General features: G+C 52.7%; 1 protein-coding gene across 2 annotated transcripts in view; it reads right to left on the bottom strand.

The window, feature by feature from the left end:
• The window catches only part of PMEPA1 (prostate transmembrane protein, androgen induced 1), a 62,176-nt gene extending 46,137 nt beyond the window's left edge, over positions 1 to 16,039 (bottom strand). The window contains exon 1 of one of the 2 annotated variants that reach the window (XM_030914876.1): positions 15,891 to 16,039. In XM_030914876.1, the coding sequence (XP_030770736.1) occupies positions 15,891 to 15,894 (4 nt within the window). In that variant the 5' untranslated portion in view covers positions 15,895 to 16,039. Of the gene's footprint in view, positions 1 to 14,903; positions 15,502 to 15,890 lie in introns of those variants that run through there. The other variant, XM_030914874.1, reaches the window with a different exon arrangement.
• Positions 16,040 to 24,982: the final 8,943 nt, after the last annotated feature.

Below are 24,982 nucleotides of genomic sequence, written 5' to 3'. Positions count from 1 at the left end.
ATGGAACTATTAAATTTTAAATGCCCATCCACGTGCCATCTCCAGTTTTCTCATGGGCTACCGTTTGCTTTGTGTTTGTAGATTTCTTGGAACTGACATGGGAGGGTGGCTAGGACACAGGTGGGTGCAATGGGTTCCACATCCAGCCAAGCCAATTACGAGTCATGCACCCTTGGGCAATTGACTTCTGCCCTCTGAACCTCAGTCTCCTTATCTGTAAAACAGGTCTAGTAGCTCTTGGAGGGTTGCATGTAGTGCCATGTAAGACAGGTCTCGTAGCTCTCGCAGGGTCGCATGTGGTGCTGTGCCTGGCACATCGCAGGCACTCGGGAAATAAGGGTACGGGGGTCTGTACTGCCCTCACAATGGGAGGAAGTCAGGACTGCTTCCCAGAACTTCTGTCTCTAGATGAAAAACAGGCCTGAGAGCCACAAAACTGGTAAGTGAGGCTGCTGTGACAGACCTGGCATCCCAGTGCCGCAGCCACACTGCTCTTTTCTTTTTCTTCTTCAGAGCATGCTAGGGTGGAGAGCAGAGGGACCACTGCCTATCAGCCCATCTCACTCCAACGAGGCTCTTCAAACACCCACCTCAGCAGCCATGCCCCAAGCCCAGGACACGAAGCTCCACGCTGAGGTCCACACTATCTGGGAGGAAGGCAGCCTCGGTGTTCGCCGCCTCTGAGTAACCACCTCCCCAAGACATGATTCATACCTGTCTGGGGTCACCCACATCCTCGTTCCCTACAAAGGAATGCAGGCCAGGTGAGGCCGGCAGACGGTGCCTCTGGGCTGGAGCCCAGCGGGGCTGGCATCAGTGGCTGATGGGCCGACCCAGCCCCAGAGCTGCTGGAGTCTGTCCAGTCTCCAAGGCTCTGCCACCACCCTGGGCCCCCTGGCCAGGGCTGGGACAGACGCCCAGGTCTCTGGTACCCATTATGGGCCCAGATTCAGGTTACAAAATGTTTTCCCCACAGAGGCACCTGGCATTTCACCGCTAGAGAATCAGACCTCCAGCCCAACTTGGCCCTTTCACAATCCATCTGCCTTGCTTAAAACTGCAGGCCTGGCTGGGCGCAGTGGCCTGTAATCTTTGGGAGGCTGAAACGGGAAGATCACTTGAGGTCAGAAGTTCAAGACCAACCTGGCCAACATGGTGAAAACCTGTCTCCCAAAGTACTGGAATTACAGGCGTGAGCCACCGTGCCTGGCCTAGCAGTACTCCTCTGATTAGCAGCAGAAGGATTTTGTGGCTGAAAAGTGGCCTGAGTTTCCTCCTCCCCCACACCAGACCTCAACTTACCCATCTGCAAGCTTGGGGCTGGGGGCAGCTCAGTGGGCTTGACTCTGCCACACCCTGGAATTACCCGGGGAGTTTCAGGAAACCCAGCTGGCCCGGCCCCATCCCAGAGGTAGTGGGTCTGGGGTGCCGCCACAGTCCCTCAGGTGGTGTTAATGTGAGGCCAGGACTGAGAACTACTGCATTTTGAAGAAGGCTAGAGGAGGTCCCTCCAGTCCAGATGTTCTCTGGACTCTCTCCTCACCCCTCCTGGGGAGCTCAGATCCTGCCCAAGCACCCCACTGGTCACAGGGACCACTTTCTCCCTTCAGCTGCAACCTGTTACCGACAATTTCTGCTCCCTCCTGCTCTGACCCCAAGGGATCGCTGCAGGTACCCTTTCAAGGAGGGAAGTGCGTAGAGGATGGGAGGAGAGGAGGAAGGAGCAGAGGCCCCCAATCAGCCCATCCCTTAAACCAAGTGACAGGCGGTTCTAAGGTTCAGGGGAAGGTGGGCTCATCCCTGCCTAGTCGAGTGAGGCACAGGCTTCAGGAAGAAAGAGGTATGAGCCCGGGTGCCCCTGGGGCTCCAGGAATGCCAGGAAAACCTTGTGTCTAGAACTTTCCCCTCTGACCATGGGCTGGCCAGTGGTCCTGCTTCTCTGTGACTCTCCCTCCCATTCAGTGCCAAGACACTGCAGCCCAAGTTCAAACCCTGCTCTGTGGTGTGCTGGGTGATCCCTGGCAAGTGACTCAGCTCCGCCTCCTCCACGCGACGGGGTTGCCATGAGGATGAATGAGACAGACTGTGCAAAGTGCTCACTGAGCACCTGAGCCACTGTCAGTAGGAATCGCTAGGGTTCAAAACACCACGATGTCACAGGCAAGAGCCCAGAGAAACAATCAAGGAGACAAAGCCGTTGGGTGTCAGGTTCATTCCCTAAATACTAACTGCTTCCCAGATTCTCCCCTTTCTTGTTTTTGTTCCTGAACCCCACCCTCAATTCCCCCGAGTCTATTCTGGGAAAAGGATCCAAAGCTCATTCTCACTAGAGTGAAAGGGAATGCCGCGAAGAGCAGAGCTCCAGACTTTTGTGTAGAGAGGCTGGCAAGAGAAAATGGAGGCCTCTGTGCACATTTCCGTTTTCACCCTTGATTTAAAAAAAAGAAAAATGACATATTGTCAAGGAACCAAGGATAATGCTTACTCCGGGCAGTCATGCTCTTTGGGGAGCCTTGCTCTTGGAGTCACACTTGGATGCTGCTTCACTAAAGTGCTGGGAGGTCCCCGCTACATGATAGCTGAAGTGTGGGGCTAGGCCATCCACGGATGGGGAATGTCCGTAGAACTCATGGAAGGAACTGCCTTGGGACTCACACAGGGTGACAAGGAGGAGCAGATGGGAGTTGGTCCTGGTGGCTGCATGCATCAGGATTTCTGCAGCCCCCACTAGCCTTTTAGTCAGCCGTTTGTCTGTACAACTTCCAGTTTTCTCCATAAAGATCATCCACATCCCGACAGCCAACAGGTATCATCACTCAAGCCCTCTCTGAACCCCGACTGGGAGCAGACACTGGGAGTACCACCTCAGTGAGGATCTGAGCCCAGCAAGGATGGAGGGTGCAATTGATTAGCAATGTCTGCTATGGGCAGCAAATGGGGGATGCTGATCGAATGCCATGCACTCAACATCCCTGATCTATACTTTGAAAGTCACCAGGCAGCTCAATAAATACTGGCTAGATTCTACAGGGTTACTGGCAAATTTCTCCTCCAGTGAACTTTCTCATAGCCATCCAGCCAGCAGCTACACAGATGCCAGTGGCATGCTTTGCACTTGGTCCTGAGCTAGAAGCTGGAGATACAAAACTACCTGAGACAGGCCCTTGTTCCCTGATGCGGAGTGGAGGATGCAGTGCATGGAGGATGCAGTGCAGCTATGCAGATGGGGAACGAACCAGAGGAAAGCACGGCAGGAAGAAACATTCCCCTTGCAAGCAGAGCCTAGATTTATAAGGACAGTTGGAATTTGGACTCATAATGACACCTCTGGGCCATGTGGCAAGCAACTCTGATTACCCTCTAGACGGGAGGGCAGTCACAATTTAGGGCCAAAGCAACTAATAAAATCAGGCAAAATAAGTGGCACCATGTGTAAGTTCACACAGTTTGGAGAATAACGCAAAGAACTAACAACCGCAAACATCTAATAATTGTCATTGTTAGAGAAATGAGTGGGAAATGGGGCAGAGGCTCCCTTACACATGAGCCTAAACATTTAAACATGTGTTTCATGGTAGGTCCAGCTGATACATTTTTAAAAGAGGCAACGTTCTCTGCATCTGTGGCTTATGACTTGAAACGTCCCTCCAGGTTTGGGTTTGGCGGCGGTATCCCTCCCATGTCAGCCTGCTCAGAGAACAAGATCCATAAACACAGGGAGAGATACACCCGAGATAGGAGTGCATTGAGCTGCGATCTATCCTAACAATCAACAGCAGCAAATGGAGTGGTGTTTAAAAGCTGGTTGGTGTTACTTCATTGGTTATATTCACCCATGTAATGACACCCTCTCCATCATTTCAATACACCCGCCTCTTTCTCCCCTATCATAAATAGATTAGAAAACCAGTTTCCTCCTATGGCCATGACCCTATTGGCTTCTAAGCTCAGCCCCATATGAATCAGCCCTGGCTCACCGAGATGGCATCTGAAATGACTCAATAACGAGGAAGCACAGACATCAATAAATGAATCACGCCTTCCGCAAGACCAAACCTTTGGCTTTTACAGACACCAATTACAAAGTAGAAAGAAAAGAACAAAGAAATTATTCAGGGTGTTTGCGCAAAGTTGATTCAGAGGTTTATAGAATTATTACCGACTAAACTGTTTTTAGGAAAGCAATTAGAGCTCTGGCCAGCTACAGACATCAGCTCAGCCCGCTGAGGGGAATCTGCGGAACAGGCGGAGCAGGCACCAAGTTCCTGCGGGGTTCCCAGACCTGCGCAAAGTTCCCGGGCTTCACTTTCCACCTTCTCCTGGAAAAAGCTGTTCCAGACGTTGCAGAAATCCTAAGAAGTGAGCACGTACATATGGATACACACACACACAGACTTGGCAAAAGTCTCTGTATTAACTTTTATTTTTTATTCCTTAAATGTAGCAGCCGTAAGAGGACATTGAGATTCTCCCTTCTTTGGGAGTCTGAAGCACATCACTGACCATATTCAAACTCTCACGCCATCTCTCAACTGACATCCAAAGAGGTGTTTCAGATCGAGGTTCTGTTACCTGCTGCGTAACTCAGGGGAATGAGGAAAGGTGTTTGCTGTGGCCCCATGCAAATTGTGAGCCTCCCTAAAGGAAGTGTGGCCTCTGGGATGAATCACCCCACGGGCTCAAAACGAATCTTGTTGTCTGGGCATCTGAACCTTACAGGACAGCTTGTGCAGTCTGTGGGTGTCACCCATATCAGGGATGTGCAAGTCTAGTGGGCAGCTTGATGCAAGAGGGAGACAACCTGAGCTCCGCTCAACTCACACTCTCGGGTAGCCGGCCCGCTTACCACCAATCCCTACTTACCATCAGCACCAACACCCTCGTGGCCATTTATTGAGTATCTACTAAGAATCAGTCCTGTGATAGGTGCTTAAAAGACAATTTATTTAATCACCTCCGTGCAGTAATTATAAATCCTAGTTTATAAACGAGGCAGCCAAGATCAGGGAGTGTAAGGAGCTGACCAAAGACTCCACATCTAGAAAGAAGCTGAGCTGTGTTAAAAAGCCCCTGGATCCTGCCACAGTCTCTCTCCCTGCACAACTACCAGGTGCCAGGACTGCCCCACAGGCTGAGCAAGGCGTGTGGGGTGCAGGGTAGTCTCTCGGGATCTGGTCTAGATGAGCAGAGGGGTACCCAGGCAACTGAGACCACTGGTGCTGAAAACCTCCTGGGGGAAAGAGCAGTTTGCATTTGCTCAGAATTTCTGAAAACTGATTCAACTTCCCATTTCTCTTGCTGCTGAGGACACAGCCTGGAAAATCTGATTTCACCTGCCTAGGGGAACCCAGGGCAAAGTGGGGAGAAGGTCAGGTTCACCTGAGCTCACCCTGTGACACACCTGTGGGAGGTGGGATGCCCATGGTGGACTCCAACAAGGGACTTCAGAGAAGCCTCCCAGCCTTGGCGGTTGGAACTCACATGTTTTGACAGTCCATGTTTTATATATATCATACATAAAATGCAAATGTATACTGTATATACTTGAAGATACATGGCTCTAAATATAAAAACACACCTTTTTATATTCTTAACCACTGACACTCAGACAAATTCAGGGCTGGATTTGTCACTTTCATGCTCCCAAAGCCAGTGATGAACTGGCCCCTCCTGGAGACCTTAAGGACCAGCAGAGACTCTTCCACTCCTGATGCTGATGCGACCTGCATACTGGGAATCCATGACAACCTGCCAATGACAACAGAGGCTGACAGCTGCCACTGACAGACCCCACCACGGGCCCACGCTTTACAGAACATGTTCTGGGGAACAGGGAAACTGAGGCACACAATAATTCTGCTTCTACCGACTGTCAAAATGTTTATTGATCTATTTGGTGTCAAGATCGTGCAACTTTTATCAATACAAATAAGGACTCAGCACAGCCACCTCCCCTGAAACTCCAAAAGCCTAAATTGGGGGGCAAAGGATATAGGACGGTTTCTTAGGACTTAAAAGGCAAAGTGACATCTCGAAACTGCATGACCGCTAGCTGGTTCTGGCTGTGGCCGTCCAGCCTGGCGGGGGTGCCTAGCACCACCGACAAGGAGGATTGGGAGGTGTTTTTTGCTGATGGTGAAGAGTTGGTTTGTGGAGGTCACAATCAACCTTTATGCACCATCCAGATCCCCGAGTCAGTGGGGAGTTTCAACTTGCTACCAATAATTAAAACTCTCTTTTCTGCCAGTAGAGCCATTTCCCAAGCCCACTGAAACAATAACAAAAGATTTTAGTTAAAAGACATCAAAAAAGGGGCCTGGCATGGTGGCTCACACCTGTAATCTCAGCACTTTGGGAGGCCGAGGTGGGTGGATCACCTGAGGTCAGGAGTTTGAGACCAGCATGGCCAACATGGCAAAACCCTGTCTCTACTAAAAATACAAAAAATTAGCCAAGTGTGATGACTCACGCCTGTAGTCTCAGCTACTTGGGAGGCTGAGCTAGGAGAATCACTTGAACCCGGGAGGTAGAGGTTGCAGTAAGCTGAGATCGCACCACTGCACTCCAGCCTGGGCGACAGAGCGAAACTCCATTTCAAAAAAAATAAATAAATAAAAATAAACATAAATAAATAAATAAAAGACATAAAAAAAAAGAAGAAGAAAATCAGACTATACTTCTAATCTTTCTGACTCCTTATTAGTTTATGGCAGAGACTGATTCCAAGCCACCTTTCTTCCTACCCTCATCCCCACTAACAACAAATATATACTAGAATGTGCTGGAGCATTAGGAATAGCTGATCACCACCTGATACCGCCAAAGTTGAGTCATAATAGCTGCTTAGCTTGGTTCAACATGTGGCATCTCAACATCCCCTCTGAGCAAACTCCACCTTCCTCCATGAAGAGGATATTAACCCCAAGACACTCCCAGTCTGCAGCAAGTGTATGCCAAGAAGAACCATGCTTGGAATTCTCCTTCTGGGGGCTTGCAGCAAGCCCTGGCAATGAATTTTTGCCATTTGATGGCCTTTGTAGAACTAAAGCCATCACTGTGGAACCTTGACCACACAGGACAACTGAAGCAGGTGCAGGGGAGGTGGGTCCGCATTGACTTCTGCACCTGTCCCTTAGCTCTAGAAGAGAGGGTAGGTATGAAACTCAGGCACAGCTTCCTGCCCCAGATGGTGGAAACTTTGGAGCATTAAAAATCACATTTTGTGCCAGAGGTGCTTTTCAGGTAACGGTCTTGACAACCCCATAAAACAGATGTCATTCTTCCTTCCACTTCACAGACTGGAGGCTCGGGAAGATACCACGCTCACCCCCGAAACGAAGGTCTTCAAAGCCTGTATCTTGAACACAAGAATCTGGAATCTCTCGCAAGTTCGCCTGCCCACTTCCTCCCTTCATCCAATGCATATTAGACTCCTACCAGGTTCAGGACACAACCAACAACCACTCGGTGCTTGGTGCCTGGGGGGAAAGCAGACATGGCACAGCTAATGACACAAAAATCGGATCACTGCCATGAGAGGTGGGACAGGAGGAAGACTAGGGTGCTCGTGGGCCCCAAACAGGACACCAGGCTGGGGGTCTCCCTAGGTGAGGCCCTGAAGGTGCCTCTGAGTGTGGCCTCTCAGCTTCCCTTCTGAAATGACTAGTGTTCTTTCACCTGTCTCCCTACAAGAGCGGCAGCTTGCAGAGGGCAGGAATTTGTCTGTGTCGTTCCCTGACATTCTGTGGCCCTGGGAACAGCACAGTAGGTCAGAGGTGCGTGGCAAATGGTGCTGAACGCCGAGCCCCTGCAGAGGCTGTGTCTAGTGATGTCCCCTATCAAGCCTACATTTGACTCCCTGGGAACATTCCCCAGCTACTCCCTAAACCCCTGCCATGACATCTGTTGGTGCTGGTATGTCAGAGATGCACAGAGGAGCTGGAGACAGAGACACCGGCTCCTCACACAGCCTGACAAGGCACGTGTGTTTGGGGGAGGCATTTCCAATGAATGTCAGCCAGTGTCTTGCCAGAGTAGAATGGACCCAATTGCTCTGAGAGGTGGCCAATTCTTATGTGTTCTTCCCTAACAAATGGTCCAATATGGGCTTGCACTGTTGGGAACCTAAAATACCACTGCAATGACCAATCTTGCAAAGAAAGCCCTGGAGCTCAGGTCGGTGTGGTGGAAAAGAAAGCCTGGGAATGTGGCTGCAAGGTCAGGGAGCTTGGGTTTGAATCCCAATGGAGCATCAGTTCCTGGCTGTGTGACCTCGAGCAAGTATCTTACCCTCTCTGATCCCATTTTTGTATTCACAAATTGGTGCAATAGCTCTCTCAGGGTTGTTTTGAACACTGAGAAAAATGTGTCACTAATACCTGGCACATAATAATCTCTTCACATTCAACTAGGAAAAAAAGCAGAAGCAAAAAAAATCCATCAGTCACCAGGGGAACAGAAAAGAGAAGCCATTCTGTGGCTCTCAGATAGCTTGGGGATGCCCCCAGCTCTTCCAGGTCCACTCTAGGGTGCTGAAGCCCCTGCCCTGGCTGGTAAGTCATTCTGGGATTTTTCCCAGTTTGGTGACCAACAGTTCTGCCAGTGCCTGACAAGACCCTGACGAGACCCCTGAGGTGTCAAGGTTTGGCTTTGTAGTGTCATCCAACGGGAAAATGAGGTTGACTGTCAGTACTCGGCACTGTCACAGCTTCACAAAGGGGTGCAGCCCACCCCGGGGAGAAGGCAGGAAGGAGTGCTTGGAGCAGAAGTGAAACTGAAGACCGGCCCCTCCCCGGCCCTCCCCCCGCTGCACCTGTCGATGGGGGTAGGGGAGATCAGGGCCTTTCTTTCAATGGTTTGCCTCTCACACGCTCACCTGTTAAAAATTTCAATTGATTCTCAAAAAGGGGAGCCCCAAACCATCAGAAACTACTGTTTTGTGCCTTGCCTTGTACCCCCTCTTCCAGCCTCTGTCCACCAAGCCTGGCAGTGGATTAAGGGAACCCGGCTGGCAGGCCCGAAGAGACTGTCTGGGGCTTCCCGGGCTGGCAACAGGCATGCTGGGGTCGTTGCCAGCCAGGTTTGCCGTGGACCTGGCAAGGACAAGGAGTATTACACAGATAGTCAATTACTTCCATGTTTAAGGCCATGGGCCCCAGATGGGCCTGTTGATTCCAACCTTCCCAGCCAGTCCGAGGGTGGGCAACCTTTTTCTGGTGAAGGCCTTCTCATCACCAGGCACTCTGTTACAGAGTGACCGCTAGGGAACCAGGCAGAAAGGACCATCGAGTCCAATCCGCCCCACCACCACCCACCTCCACGAACACACAGCTGCGCCAGACACCAGGCCACACACAGCCAGAATCTCTCGGCACCCTCAGCACAGGGGCTATTATCACCCCACTTTACAGACCTATCAGGTGACAGTGAAGGGGAGCACAAAGGGGACGGGGCCAGCAAGTTTTGACGTCTCCATCCCTCTGGCCCTCGATCACACTCCTAACCCACCCACAGCAGGGCAGGTCACTTGATGGGACAGATGGGGTCTGCCAGCAGGTTCTGTGGGGCTTCTTGGTGACAGGGGAGACAAAAAGAATTGCCACACTTAAAACCCAGGAGTTTTATGTCAAAATCTAACCATTCAGCTGCCCTGGAATGGAAAGATCTGGCCACTCAGGGCCCACGTGGCAATGGTGGGCTGAGCAGTGGCCACAGTGCCTTTAAACTGGACTCTTTCCCCCGGTTCCCTGGAGCCCACCCCAAAGACAATTGAGTTTGCTTCCCTGAGCCATGCTCCCCCAGCCTCGGGGAGCCCCTGGCATGGCATGGTACCATCCTCGTCACTCCAGAGGGTGCATGAAGAGCAGGTCCGCCCTCCCGCACAGCTCCCGCACGTGCCCCAACCATGCATGCGTTACGCAACACTTTGTAAAAAGCAAAAAATGGGCCCTCAGCTTCAATCTCCTTCTCTCAGTATGTGCACCATGCAGAACCCGAGGCTGGCAGCAGCACAGCCTCCGAAATTCACCGTGTAAGAGTTCCTTCTCTTTGGGCAGGATCCCAGACACCGGGGTGCCTGCAAACTTGGTCTCTGGATGCTAACACCTGAAGCGAGAAGGCCACACCAATCCTCAGGTTTGGACCCTGCCACCAGCACCCTCCTCCAAACATTTTCTGGCTTTTAAACTATTGACAGGACTATAAACATTTGAACTCCCTGGCCCTGGGCCAAGTTGGGAGTGGAGATAGTGGGGGTAGGCACGTGGGAACACCTGACCCCGTGGCTCTGGGGCAATTTGGTGGCGGGTGCATCTTGCAGCATGGAGGCTGCCTTGGGGCTCCTGAGGGAAGCAGCTCTGCTGTAGATGCTTCCAGCCTCCACGGACCTCCGGACAGCCTCCCTTCTCCTGGGCAGCAGCACACATGGCTCCACTTTCCTTCTTTTTTGGACAGAGTGCATACGTTTGCACCAGTTACAGGAGAGAACGTGCACTCTTCCCCCTTTTCTTCTTACGTGGTCAGAAGTTTTAACCATTCCCAACCCAAAGAGAAGAGGGCAGGAAAGACAGATGGGAGTAGAAGCTGTGTGTGCCTGTGTATGAATGTGTGTGCGCACGTGTGTGTGTCTGCACGTGTGCACACGCACCCACTCACAGCCGTGTGTGTGTTTGTACAGGAACAATTAGTTATCCTGTGCCTTGACAAATGCTAAACTCACCTCGACCCTGGGTCACACTGGGCAGTGTAGCTGGCTTAACCCAGACCTCCTGGGAAGCTGCGGCCAACTGTCTGACCTAAGACTCGGGTCACAGAACTCAACTCCCTTAATAACTCCCTTTGTACACCACAACCTAAAACCCAGACAGTCAGAAAACCTGTGGGTGAAAAGTCTCAGGGTTTAGTGGGCCCACAGGGGAGAACAGCTGGCGTTAGACGTCTATATTTTAACCCCGATCCAAAACATCAGCTTTCACTAACGCCGGGGTCTCTCCTTAGAAACGCAAATCCAAGATGAAAACGGGAAAACTTCATCTCAAGAGGAAGCCCCTGTCTGTCCTTCATGGCACACAACAGGCACTCAGTAAAGCTGAGTGGATGAGTGGCTGCGGAGTGGCCACAGGCCTTCACGGGGACGGGCATCTGATGGGAACTGAGGGTCTCCTGGCAACGCAGATGCTGCCCTCTGGCCCGCAAGCCCCTTAGGAGAAACCACTAATTGATTAAACAGTGGTCACAGTAAGGGGCATTTGACCATGTCTGGAGACATTTCTGGCTGTCAAACCTGGGAGACGGGTGCTGGTATCTAGTGGGTGGAGGCCAGGGGTGCTGCTAACACCTTACAGAGCACAGGACGGCCTTTCCTGCCTCCCAAAAAGAATTACTGGGCTCAGAATGTCACAGTGCCAAGGCACTGTCTCTACACCCTCACTTGATTCAAGCAAGTGTCAAAACAGCATGTGCCAGGCAAACACAGGGAAACCTGGGTGTCTTGTGAGTTTCTGATATTTTCTCATATTTGTTTGGAACAGGTTGGAGAAGAGGAATCAGAGGCTCGGTGACTCTGGCCAGTGGGTGGTGTTAAAAAGACAGCTGTCACCGTAGATACCACCAGAGATGGGCCCAGGGCAGGGGCACCTCCCAGGACCCTCAGGAAACGTCTCCCGCATGAGCAGACACTGGATGGCCCCAGGTTCAGTCTTTCCCGAGAGAGACAACTTAGCATCCATCTGGGCCCCAAAAGTTTGAGATAATAGCCAGAGGAGAAAGACCAGGGGGGTCATCTCCCAGACGCAGCTGAACTGAAACGAGGTAGATGAGGCTGCCAGGAAAACCGGGTGCCGGAGTCCTTTCCTCAAAAGTAGCCGCATCAAGCTCCAGGCTGTCATCTGCTGGGCTGTCACTCGTGCTGGCTGCTTTTAATCCCAGGACCCCTGGCTTTTTAAAAGAAAGGGTTTTCCCACGGGTATGTTTTGGGAACACTGAATTGCCACCAGACAGCAACCTCATCCCTTGACTCTCAGAAAAAATGGGGCCCCAGGAGTATCCTGTTACAGTCAAGCTCATTCCATTCAGCATCCTGAGAGCAGACACGAAGGGGCTCTGACGATTTCCCCCAGCCCCCAATTTCAAGGAGGACCTGCCCTGGGGCCCAAGTTCCAAATTCAAGAGGCGCGGGTGTGCAGTCCAAGAGAAACCACCCTGGCCTGGGGCTGGTGTGGGTTTTGGACCTTGGGCAAAACTTTCCACAGTGGGCTTTCCTCATCTATAAGCCAGGGATGTGAACCCCAAGGTTGCGTAGGCTCCTCTCAGGTCTGAAATTTGGGGTAGCTGAAGACCACACATGGGAACCGGCAGTGGGTGGGAAGCCCGGTCCAGCCCAGTGACCTCCAGCCAGGCTCAGCAGGGCAGAGACGCTATCTTGAAAGACTATAGAATTTTAGATTTCATCCACCTGGGTCTCATTCTTCAGATGAGGAGAGTGAGGCCCATCATGGCTTAAGGACCTAGCAAGGTATCTTACAGGATAGGAGCCACGTGGACACTGCCTCAAAGCCCAATTCCAAAGCATCCATCAAGTTCTAGTTGCAAACAACTCCCAGCATGTACTAGGTGAAAAACAGCAGCCACCACTAGTTAAAAGAAAAACCAAGTAATAGCTTCTTTCCTTTCTTTTTTCCACCCCTCGCTTCCTTCCTATCTTTTGGTGTAAAGAAACTCCAGGAGACACCAGGTCTTACTACTTCCTCACCCTAGTCCTTCAGGGAAATCTGATGAAAACAAACTGCTACAGTATACCTGCATTTTAAAGACTGGTTGGTTCCCTGGCGCCTTGCAGCTTTCTTCCAGTAAGTAGGGGGCTGTGTACACACAGAACACAGGACTAACTGGGGCACCCAGGGGCCAGCTGGAACCAGCTAGGGTTCCAGGTATTAACCCCAAGGGTCCTACTCACTTAAAGGCTGCCGGGGCGGCCGGGCAAAGTGCAGAGGGTGGCAGCAAGGCATTTAGCAAGAGGCCTTGATGTCAGGTCAAAAACATCATGAAGGACTGATGAGCCTAAGAGAGAACAGAAATAAGAACTATGCTTGTTTTTTGTTTTTTGTTTTTTTAAAGTCCTGAACCATAAAGAGAGACAAGAGTAAAATGCTGCACTGTGCCCAGCCCTTGGAATACGGGTGACACAAGGATGTGTGCCCCTTGAGCAGGAGGTCCCCAAGGCAGCTTTACAGAACGAAGGGCAAAAAGTGAGGCAACCAGGGCCCTGAAGCAGCAATCCATCTAAGGCAAGACTCTCCAAACGTGTGCGAACGGATTTTCATAACATCCTCGTGCATTTCATTAGCCTCCCGAGTTCACAAAAGGCCTCTGGGAAGGCAAGTCGGTTCCGCAAACGCTGGCTCTGGGCAGGTCCTCCTGGCACCTCGCTGGTCTGGCGCAGGCCGGCTGCGGGGGGTAGGGGGAGAGCTATCCGTTCCAGGCTGGGAGGGAGTGTCCAGGTGGACGGACGGAAGGACCCACCGCCAAAGCCCGGCGAGCCTGGTTATTTTTACCACTCAAAGCTCACTGTATAGGCTCAGGGGCCACAAACTGGCAGCCGCCTGCGGACACTTGCTTATGAGCTGCCCAGACACTGCCTTCATTCCACGGCGGCTGCTTCCCAGTTCCGGGACCCAGCTAGGGGCAGCCTGGCCCTGGCAGGGAAGGGCTGTGTGCCCCTTCACCTGGGGCGCTTCCTCAGAGTGGGAATGGGAAAACTAAAGTTCTGGGAAGCAATAGGTCCCCGAAAAGATGGGCTGGGGGACAAGATGTAGGCTAGAAGCCAGAACCGGGGAGGTGGTGGTTCAATTCCCGGCTCAACCAATTGTCCACCTAGGTGGGCTGTGTGTGCAGGAGGTAGGGACTTATCTGAACTTTTGGGTGCACAGGCGGCTGCGTTAGCTACAAGGTTCAAAACCCCACTCCCCACCGTTGGTCCACTAACCCCTTTTAGGGCCAGGCAGTCCCAAACACAAACAGCCCCAAACTTTGACTCCTTTGTAACCACGGCTTCAGCCAGACTGAACCAAGCTGTCCAGACAGAGGCTATTTATAGGTGCGTCGGGGACACAGACACTGGCACAATGACACACACACATTCAAGATCCACGCTGGGCCAGACGCGCCAGCGCTGAGCCCTGGATTCAGACACCTGGACACACACGGTCCCCAGATCCGGCCCAACCAGACCAGACCCCCAGAAAGACGCATACGCTCAAGAAAGGCACCCCGGCCCGGACACGGGAAAGACACACAGAGAGAGGCAGAAAGACTCGGAGGCACGCACTTTTGGGCAAGACCGCGACTCAGACCCCCAGACACCCCGAGAGACGCCGAAGACCCAGACAGAGCCACGCAGCCACGCACACTCCACAGACGCACGGACATCCACTCAGAGCCCGAGACAGCGCCGCAAACACTCCAGACACACGCCCGGAGCCCCAGACACCTCGCAGACCAGACAGTGTCTCACACGCCCCTCCACCCCCGCCCAAAGTTGATAAAGAGCCGGCCTAATTGCTCCATCGCGACTGCCCCTTAGGGAAATAAAATGGAAACTTCACGGATCCGCCCGCACCAGCCCTCCCGCGCCGTGCGCCGCCGCTGGGCCCCGGGTCCGAGTCAGGGCGGGCGGGGCGCGGACAGCGGGGGCCGTGCCAGGCTCCCAGCGCCGCGGGACAAAGCCGGGCCGGCCGCCAGCTGCCGCGAGCCGGGAGGGCGCGCCCGGGGCGCGGCGGACGCTGCCGGGGCGCAGAGCGTTCGGTCCGAGGGGGCGCGCACGGCCCGGACCCCCGCCCGCAGCTGTGCCCCAACATAGGGTCCGAGCCCGACGGAGTCTCCGGGGAGGGGGGCGTGGGGTCACTCACTGATCTCCATGCTCTGGAACAAAGAGCGTTTGCAGTTGCACGTGCAGGAGACATTGGGCTGCCCGGCGGCGGCGGCGGCGGTGCTGTTGACCCCCATCAAGCGGTGCATGGACGGCGCGGCGGCGCGGCGCTGGGCGCGGGGGGCGCGGGGGCGGCCGGGGGGGGCTCCGGCCGGCGCCCGGAGCTAGGGCCCCGCATGCAGGAGGCGCGCGGCGGGGGAGGTGCGCCCCGGCTCGCCGGGCTCGGGTCGCCGCCAAGTTCCCGGGGCGCCGCGGGGCTCAATGCGCGGGACCGCGCTCCTCTGCGCCCCCCCCCGGCCGCCCCTCGGCAGCCCCGGGGGCGTCGGCAGTGCCCGCGGGTGGCGTCCGGAAAATGGGCTGGCAGCGGGGCGCGCGCTGCCGCCCGGGCTGAGCCTCTGCCGCTAGCTTTCCCCAGCCGAGCGCCTCCGCCGCCGCCGCCGCCGCCGCCGCCTCCTCCTCATTCAAGTCCAAGGAGATCGGGTTTCGCTCCGAGACCGCGGTCGGAGGCAGGCAGACGGTCTGACGTCAGCGCTAGACGGGGCTGCCGGTTCCCACCGCGCGGGGGCCGGGGAGGGGGCGCGCGCTGCGCCAATCCCCGCCGAGGTTCCCCCGCACCCCCTCCCCGAGCCGGGGGGCGGGGTGACGGGAAACGGGGCGGGCTCTTAAAGGGCCAGAGCTAGGCGGCCCACGTAGACCCGGCACCCGCGCAACGGAGGAGGGGCCCTGTGCCCTCTCCCCAACGGCGGTCGGCTTGGAACGCCTGCCCGGCGCACGCCCGGGGCCAGGGAGCCGAACTCGGTGCCAGCTGCACCCGGGGGGTTGCTGGTGCGCCCTCCCCTCGCCCCCGTCCCTGGGGTCCTTGACCCAGGCTTCTGGGGCTAGCCTGTCTTCTGAGGAGCACAAGGTCCCTGGGGGCTCAGGGAAGAGAAACTGGAGAAAGGGGGAGGAAGCCCCCAAGATGCATCACCCATTGCCTGATTTCGCAGGAGACTGTCCGCCTTCAGTTCTGCAGCAACTCGGGAATCATGGCCCACTGAGCCCCCAAGCGCTTTCACCAGAACCCAAGGAGGACGACCAGGAAAGACGGGAACTCGCGTAGACACGCCCGGAAGCCCTTGTCATGTAAATAGCTGTCGGGGACTGGTGTACTGTCGCCGCCCCAGCCGGCGGGACCTGGGGCGAATCCACACCCATTGTCTGCTGCCCGAGGGGCCACCGGCTGGGGGGCGCGGCTCCGGAGTTCAAAAGGGATATGAGCGGGAGGGGTGTACTTTTATTTCATTAAGTTTTAATTACAGGAGTGCTACAAGAACACATTCTTCTGGTTTAAAAAGAGATTAAAATATTACATAAGAGACCTCCCCTCCCTGGCCCACCTCCAGCCTCTTAAGAATTTAGTGTGTCGCCTCTTAGACACTTTCTCAAAGCTTCACTTATTTAACAAGCACTTAAGGAGCACCTACCTGTGCCAGAAACTCTCCAAATATTAACTCAACTTGACACCGACTCACTGTGGCCGAATATCATTCTCACCATTTTACAGAGCGGGAAGCTGGTCAGGGAAGTTGCTTGTTGAAAGCCACACGGTGGTGGAGCCTGTGTTCCAACCCAGGACCCTGGGGTAGCTGCCTCTCCCTCTCCCACATAGTCCTGATTCTTTAAATATCCACATATTCCTGTAATGCCTGGAGTTTTAGTAATTAGCAGGGACTTAGTGTGTGTTCAAAGCAAACAAACAAAAAAAGCTTTTAAAAAATGTTATTGTGTTGGTAAACAGTTTGGATAGAGAAGAAAAAGCTGGAATTTGGGAAATGAAGGTGGCTACAGGGGAGAACTTACCTAGACCAGAGTGAATTCATCCTTCAAAGAAAGCCGGTGCAGGAAGTGGGTTCCTGCTCTCCCTGCACAGGCACAGTGGTGCGCCAGAGCTCCCCCAGAAAGACTGAGAGGCTGGTTCTGGAGAAGTCAAGCCCAGGGATGTGGCTCAGGCTGGTCCAGGCTCTTTGGAGGAGTCCAAGAGTGCCCAGCCCAGAGGGAGGTTCAGAGTCACTGACCATCTTCTGTTTGAGAGGAGAAGCTCACTCTTGGAGCCACAGCCAGCACTAGATCAGGACCCAGGCCCTGGCCCAGGAGTGGGGCAATACCCAGGGTCTACCCCAGATGGCACCCTGCTGTGAGCTGGGCTCCCTCAGCCCCTGCCTTGAGAAAGGGGCAGTATCATCAGCGTGTCTTTTATCAGGGGAGATATTGCTGCAGTTTGGCCTCTGCAACTTAAAAGAAAAGCTGAGGGGTCCTGAGCGGCCCTTGGGGGACCACTGCAAATATTGGCTGGGCCTGGAGATGACCTGGGTCCCATTCACTTCCTAGGGTAAAGGAGGTCATCTTTACCACTCCTGCTTTCAGCCATTTCTTCATTCATTCAATCAACTAACTCTGGCTGAGCTGCAACCCTGAGCAGAGGGAATTCAGCCATGCCAGACCCAGCCCCTGCCCTCCGGGAAGTCTCCGGAGACCTGGCTAGTCTGGCTGGGAGAAGTCACACGTTGATTGTCTTGGAAGTGAGATGGCATTTACACAATGGAGGCTGCACTGCCAGCAGGCAAAAATAACCAGTTAATTCAGTGGATTAAAGAAACCAAACCTACCCACAACACTTGACCTCCCATTGATCCGTCTGCGACAACGGCAGTGGCTACCATTTATTGAGTGCTGATGGTGTCACCTGGGATTGACTTAGTGGTCTCTGGCGCTAGTTCCAAAGTTGATTCTGTCTGGAGAGCTTAAGGCAGTGTTCAGAACTGAGGGTCCGACCTGAGGGTCACCCAAAGATGAGTGGGACATAGCTGTGTGACCTTGGCTGAGTGCTTTCACCTCTCCAACCTCAGTTTCCTCTTCTGCAAAATGGGTGGCTTCATGGCACCTTCACATGGTGTGATTGCGAAGAATGAAGGGATTGATGCCTTGCAAGTAGAGAAGAAGGGGCCGGATACATCTTAGTTGTTATGTTACTTAATCATCTTGGCAACCCTGGGAGGGAGGAACCACTATCATTTTATTTTCCATTTTACAGATGAGGGGAACGATGATTCCAGCACAGACAGGGCCCCTGACGGGGCAGTAGGAAAGGAGAATTGCTTTGGAAGGAGCATAGGCTGGACTGCCAGCATTCACAGGAGGCTTCGTGTGTGCCCAGGACTGCCAGAATTAAATACAGGACACCCAGTTCAGTTTGAATTTCAGATAAACTATGAATAATGTTTAGTATATCTCAATTGAACTGGATAGCTTGTGTTTTTCTTTGTGAAATCTGGTAACCCTAGATGTGCCAGGGATTGTGATGCCGGCAATTTGGGCACGAGGGGCAGAACCCACTGTCAGGCACAGGCAGAGAAGGTCACAACTCCCTGATTCTACCCAGGGGAAATGGGCACAGCCAAGATGTTAATGGGCTGAGGAGGGAGGGCTCACTGCTGGAAGTGGGAGTGGGGAAGGGGCACCACGATTGGGCAGGCCTGAGTCCCTGGGAAGAAGGCCACAAGTCAGAGGTAAAAGAAAGGTTTTGTTCACTCATTCAACAAACATTCTGCTCCTATTCAGTGTGAAACTCTGTGCTGGGTATTGGGCACAGGGCTGGGAAGAAAACAAACTCCCTGACCTCAGGTGACATTGTGAGGGACAAAGGGACTAAAGACACACATGCAAACTCATAGGTCAATGTGGTCAGGAGGTCATTTCAGACATGGTGACGACAGGCCAAAGGCCAGAGTTGGGGTAAGATCAAGGAAGCCCTCTTTGAGGAGGTGGCATCTCATTCCACCTGCAGTTACCGACCACCCACAGGTGCAGCCCCAGCCATACTGAGGCTCACAGGTGAGGCTGACATCACATGTGTAAAAAGATGAGTCCAGGTGATCATTTCAGAGGGACCAAACCTGGGAAGAATATAAAGGGAGAGGGTTTGGAGGCGACTTGAGCCCAAAGCGTTGGGTTTCCTCTCTGGGGAGACGTGGGCTACGCATGTAGGGGACAGTGGAGAGGGGGTGCCAGGCCAGTGGGGGCATCAGGAACTAGGAGACTCTTATGGTCCCAGCAGGTTTAGAGTTTGGGACACATTTCCCAGCCTGGCCGTGGCCGTGGGGTTGTGAAATGGGTGTGTGAAGCAAATGGATTGTGAAACAGGTGACTGCAGAGACAGGCCTTTCTGGGACTCCAGACAGTGTGTGCCACCATCCGCCCTGCCCATGGGTTTAATCTGTGGCAGGGGGGATATTTCCAGAGGAAACGTCCTGTTTCAGCAGGTAAAGGGGCTTTGCTCCCAGCGGCGCCGTGCATCTGTGCTGTGTCAGACTTGGGCGCAGAGCCAGCTTTGTGGGAGTGCAGCCTCCCTGCACTCGCCAGGGCCACATGCTCTGAAGGGTTGGGGGTTTATTGTATTATTTTATTTTATTTTTTGGTTTAGTTTACTTCTCTACTGTTGACCTCTTGAAATTCCTAATAGCTAACAATTTCTCAACACGGGGGCCTGCAAATCTGTAACCAGTCCTGCTCAGATGTCAGGCCCCCACTGGCAGCCAGTTGGGACCCCGTGGAAGTCAGTGTGGGTTTTGGCCACAGCCGAGGGTGGCTGGCAGTGTCCTGACTGTGCCTGCTGGCCGAGGGTGGCTGGCCACTGTGGAAAGTGCCTGGCTGAGCCAACAAAGGTCCTGCTTGGGGAGCCGGTTGTGGGCACAAGGCAGAGGCTCTCCTCAGGGCCATCTGTGCCCCGGTCTGCTTGCCACCCCCTGGCCTGCCTGGACGGAGCTGCCTCTGCAGAATTAGTCTTGGGAAACCTTAAGCAGCTTAGTGACCTCCCCTCCCAACTTAGCACCTTTGGAAACGGCGTCCAGCAGGCTCATTTTGTTCCTCAGGTTGGGGTTAATTGGAGCTGTCAGCTTTCACAGGTTAGCAACTTTGGACTTCATTTGTGTTTTTTGTTTTGTTTTACTTTTGTTTTACTTTTAAACACTAGTAAGAGCCAATGTTTATTGGGCACTGCCCATGCGCCGTGCCAGGCCCTGTTCTAACCACTTCACATTCTTCCACTTAGTCATTCAACAAATATGCATTGGGATCCTACGGTGAGCCAGAAATTAGCTCACTGGATCCCCACAGCAACCCTCTGAGGTCCAAGCTAATATTATTCCCATTTGACAGATGGGGACACTGAGGCTTAGGGACTCAAGGATGAGGTGGAGCTGGGATGGAAATCCGGTACTTGGGCCCCAAAGCCCAGGGGTTGGCCTCAGCAAATGACGCCTTCTGCACCCCCTCTCCCTCCTCACTGCCTCTGACTGGGTTCTTCCTGGCTGTCCTACTGGACTCGGTTGGCACTGTCCCCCTTGGCTCCATGGAGGCTCCCTGGGATCCACCATTTGCCTCACCACTGGTGGTGTTCATTCATAAAAACTCATTTCCGACGATGAGGGGCAGCTGACTCTGCAGCGGAGTGAGGCTGGAGGGGTTGGGGTGGTGAGAGAGGTCCCGTCAGCACCTGCTCTGGATCTGGCGTGGGCGGCCTTGGCAGGCTGCTCAGCTCATTGAACCCACATCCCCTCTGCCACTGAACAGGAAGGAGCGGGATTTCACAGTGAGGGAGAGGCAGCGTGGGGAGGCCTCAGCACAGGGCCCAGCGGCTGCTGGACTCGGTGTCTGTGAGTTCACCATCCCCTCCACTTGATTGGTAGCTCCAGCAGGCAGGCCAGTCTGGCCTGCAGTGGGTGCTTGGCAAACCTCTGTGGAGTAAATGCGGGAGGGGCACCTAGCCACAAACACATTCAAATCCCATTTTTGGCTGCCTTCATGACCAGCTAACAAGTCTTCCCGCTCACTCACCCTCTCCACCTCCAAGTATCCTTCCAACCAAGTATCCTTCCAACCGAGTATCCAGAAGCCAGTCACCTGGGCTAGCACCTACCGAAAAGAGCAAGGAGAGTTTGTATGGTCTCAGCCATAAAGACGTGTTGTGTGTGTGTGGTCTACACTGTGAGCTTATGGGTGTGTGTTGCATGTATATGTGGGACGTACATGTGCATGTTCATGCTGTGGGGGTGTTTGTATGTGTGTGGTGTGTGTTGTGTGTGTTGAGCGTTTGAGGGTGCATGTGGTGTTGTACATATGTGTGGGGTACACATATGAATACTTGTGCTGTGAGGGTATGCGTGTTGTGCATGCATCTGCGCGTGTGTGTGCACATTTTCTTGGTTGCATTGTTTGTTTAGGCACTGATACATGAGTTTTGCTGCTGGACAAATGTCAGATGGTTGAGTTCTCCAACAGCAATCCAAAGAAGCTCGGCTAAATTGGCCACAGATGACACCCCCACCTCCACCCTGGGGTGCCATCCCATTCTCTTCTGTCCAAGTTTTCAATTTCAGCAGGGAACTGGATTCTTCCTGAGAAGACAGGGCTTTGGAAGCCAGGCAGGGAGATAAGGGGTGGGCAGAAGGAGAGGACAGAAGGGAACATTAGAGCCAAATTTGTCTTCTGACAGATGGGTAAACTGAGGCCCACAGAGGGCCATGACTTGGAGAAGATTCAAGGTGCCAGAGAAAGGCAGAGCTGAGCTAGGATCCATCCAGCGTCTGACCGCAGCCCAGGCCCCGCAGGGTCTTTGGTTACCTTAAATAGCTTAATACACAGACCTTTCTAGCACAGGTTGAGCTTGAGAGGGAAATGGAAGATTCCAGATGTTTTTAACTCATGTCTGAAACACTTTCAGAAAGAACTATTAGTCATTCAAGGTGATTTCATGGACCAGAAATACCCAACCAAAAGTGTTCTGCGTCTCTCTTGTTACAAATGACACATTGTACTGTTGTTAGGAGTAATTAATAATATGAAACTGTGCTTCTCAATGACATGAGAGAGATTTAGGAGAGGTTGGCCCTTTGTGTTCTGCTGCTGGGTTTGAGGGGAAGCAGGTAGAGTGGGCTGGGTGTGACAGCAAAGACCATGCTGATCACAGAGGACTCCGACATGACTGTGTCTGCCTGGCTGTGTGCAGTGCTAATGCTGGGCACCTCACCTGGCACAGAAACTATTCCATACCTCGTGCCAGGCACTGCAACAAGCCGTGGGACTGCACAGTGACTAGTGCAGGCCAGCTCTGCCTCCACAGTTTCCCCTCTGATGGGCTTACTCACTCATCTGCCCATTTCCCCAAAAACTGAATTCTGCATGCGGAAAACGGCGGGGTCAGGCAGGTATACGTTACCACTTCTGTGTGCCCTTGCTGGAGAAAGTGAATGAGCTACTCTGGGCCTCAGTTTCTTCAACTTAAAAGTGGAGATCTGACAGGTATCCACACATAGAGCCACTGCAAGAATTACATGGGGAACTCACACAGGGCACTGAGCACAGGGCCTGGCTTGGAGCAAGCTCTTGAAAAAGTTAATTACAGTAGTCCCCCCGCCCCCACCACCCCATGCATGGCTTCCCTTTCCAAGGTTTCAGTTACCCATGGTCAGCCGAGGTCCAAAAATAGTGGGTACAGTACAGTAAGGTATTTTGAGAGTGTGAGAGAGAGAGGGAGAGACCACATCCACATAATTTTTATTACACTATATTGTTATAATTGTCAATCTGTTACTATGCCTAATTTATAGATTAAACCTTATTGTAGGTATCCAAGTGTATGAAAAAACAGAGTTTATAGGGTTCGGTGCTATCTGAGGTTTCAGGCATCCACTGGGAGTCTCAGAATGTATCCCCCACGGATAGGAGGGGAGACTGATTAACACTACACACTGTGCATTCCAGGGGCTCCTCGTCCTGGACAAAATACAAACAGACCCTTTTCTTCCCTTTGGAGAACTTATCCCAAATTATAATTTTGTGTGTGTGAATTTGTGAGTGGCTTCTTTCAGTGTCTTGCCCCAGCTAGACTGTGTCCTGTGTGTCCCCAGTGTCTGGTCTAGGAACAAATGCTGAGATGTCTGCAAGGCATCCAGAATGCCAGGCAGGCACTGTGGGAACCCAGAGGAACAGGGCATGATGGTGTCCAACAGTCCCCGCAAGGGGGGTGGCACCAGGAAAACACTCTGTGCCCTTCACCTGCATCTCCGTGCCAGGGTTGGAGACACGGTCCTGTCCCATCTGCACAGGTAGCCCTCAGGCTGAGTGAATCTGTCCTCAGTTTAGGGCTTGGGAATCGGTGTCCAAGAGCTGGCTTCAAAGGCAGTGAAACTGGCATTGCATCTTTGAAGGCAGCACGGGCTACATCTGTCTTATTCTCCGTGTCCACAGCCCCTAGCAGTGACTGGCATGTGGTCACGCCCAGTAAATATTTGCTGAATGAATGAATGCAAAACAATTTTGCAATGTGGACTAGTCCCTTAAAGTATGAGGATCTGCAACCGGTAGGTCCATTTCTACCCCATATCTTAAGGAAATAATCAGAGAAGTGAACAGAGTTTTAAGGAGAAGAACGTTGATCCTGTCTTCATTTGTAAAAGCAAAAGTGCAATGAAATGAAAAACAAATAGGGGATGCGTAAATAAGTCAGTGATCATAAAACTGTTCAAAACCATGTTTTCAAAAATTATCTGACGATATAAAGTCTCATATAAACTAAATTTAAAACTAGGCTGCAGAAGTGATCTCAACTTTGTACAAAAATATTATTAGAGAAAGGACTGAAATGATATTTGCCAAAATATTAACAGTGGTCAGCTTTGTGTAATGGATTAAATGCAATATATTTCTCATATTGTTTGCTATATTTTCTACGATAAGCATTCATTTAGAAAAATTTTTTAAATTTTTTACTTAATAGTGCCTCTGAAGCAACTCTCAAGTCTTACCTCCTGCGTCTCCTTTAACAGCAGTCAAGACACTGAAAAGGCGGGGTTGGGGCGGGGGGGGGGGGGTGCCAGACAGGCTGACGTCATGGGCAGCCCGAAATGACACAGCGAACGGGCCAATCCCAAGTTTGGATTCCGGGAGAAGCAAGATCTATTGGATACAAGTGCTGGTGGCCTCGGCCAATGGTGGGAGAGGGGCCGGAGCCCGGCGACTGCGTGGGTTTTAAATCCACGTGGTGACTGCGGGGCAGGGCTCAGGGCCTCTGGGTTTAAAGGCTCGGGGTCGGCAGGGGCTGCAGCCCTGCAGCTGCGGCTTCGAAGCGCTTGTTCTTTTCTGGGAAAGGCGATTCCTCCACCACCTCTTAGGATCTTGGGCAGGTCACTCAGCTTCGCTGAGCCTGTTTGTATCAGTTGGGTTTTGTGAGCCTCCAGCCCTTCAGCAGACATTTCCTGGGCATCTACTGTGTGCCCGGCAGGGCCTTCTTAGATCAGGTATAAGGCAGGAGGGAAGCGTCGGCAGTCCCAGGCCTGCTGCGTCTCTAACCATGGGCACGTGGCTCAGCATTACCTCCCCTTCTTCCCCACTGCTCTTCCCCATCCTGGCTTTTATTGTATCTCCTCTAAAAGGGTATGAGCTACACGGGGAGGTACCCATGTGCCTTGAGGAAGGTCTGCCCCAGTTTGTATTCAATATGTACTTTCTGAATAATTATTGCAAAGAATAGTTCTCAGCAGAGAGCTTAACACATAGGAGGTGTTTGATAAATGGCAATTGTTCATGCAATAAAGAACAACAGCAGGCCAGGTGCGGTAGCTCACGCCTGTAGTCTTAGCACCTTAGCACTTTGGGAGTCTGAGGCAGGATTATTGCTTGAGCCCAGGAGTTTGAGACCCCCGGGCAACGACAGTGGGACCTCATCTCTTAAAAAAAAGAAAAAAATAAAAAGTAGGAAAGACAGGAATATATCAGCCAGGTGTCTTGGTGCATGCCAGTAGTCCCAGTCAATTGGGAGGCTGAGGCAGGAAGATGGCTTGAGCCCAGGAGTTTGAGGCTGCAGTGAGCTATGATTGTGCTACTGCACTCCAGCCTGGGCAACAGAACAAGACCCTGTCTCCAACAGCAACAACAGCAAAGAAGAACAGATAGCACTGATGAAATGCCTATTATGTGTAAAGTAGTGTTCTGGGCATTTCACATGTATTACAAACAATTTAATAT

Source organism: Rhinopithecus roxellana, chromosome 13, assembly GCF_007565055.1.
Source record: "Rhinopithecus roxellana isolate Shanxi Qingling chromosome 13, ASM756505v1, whole genome shotgun sequence".
Classification (NCBI taxonomy): Eukaryota; Metazoa; Chordata; class Mammalia; order Primates; family Cercopithecidae; genus Rhinopithecus; species Rhinopithecus roxellana.
Note: the sequence above shows the minus strand (reverse complement) of the source record. Positions and strands in the feature narration are given on the sequence as shown.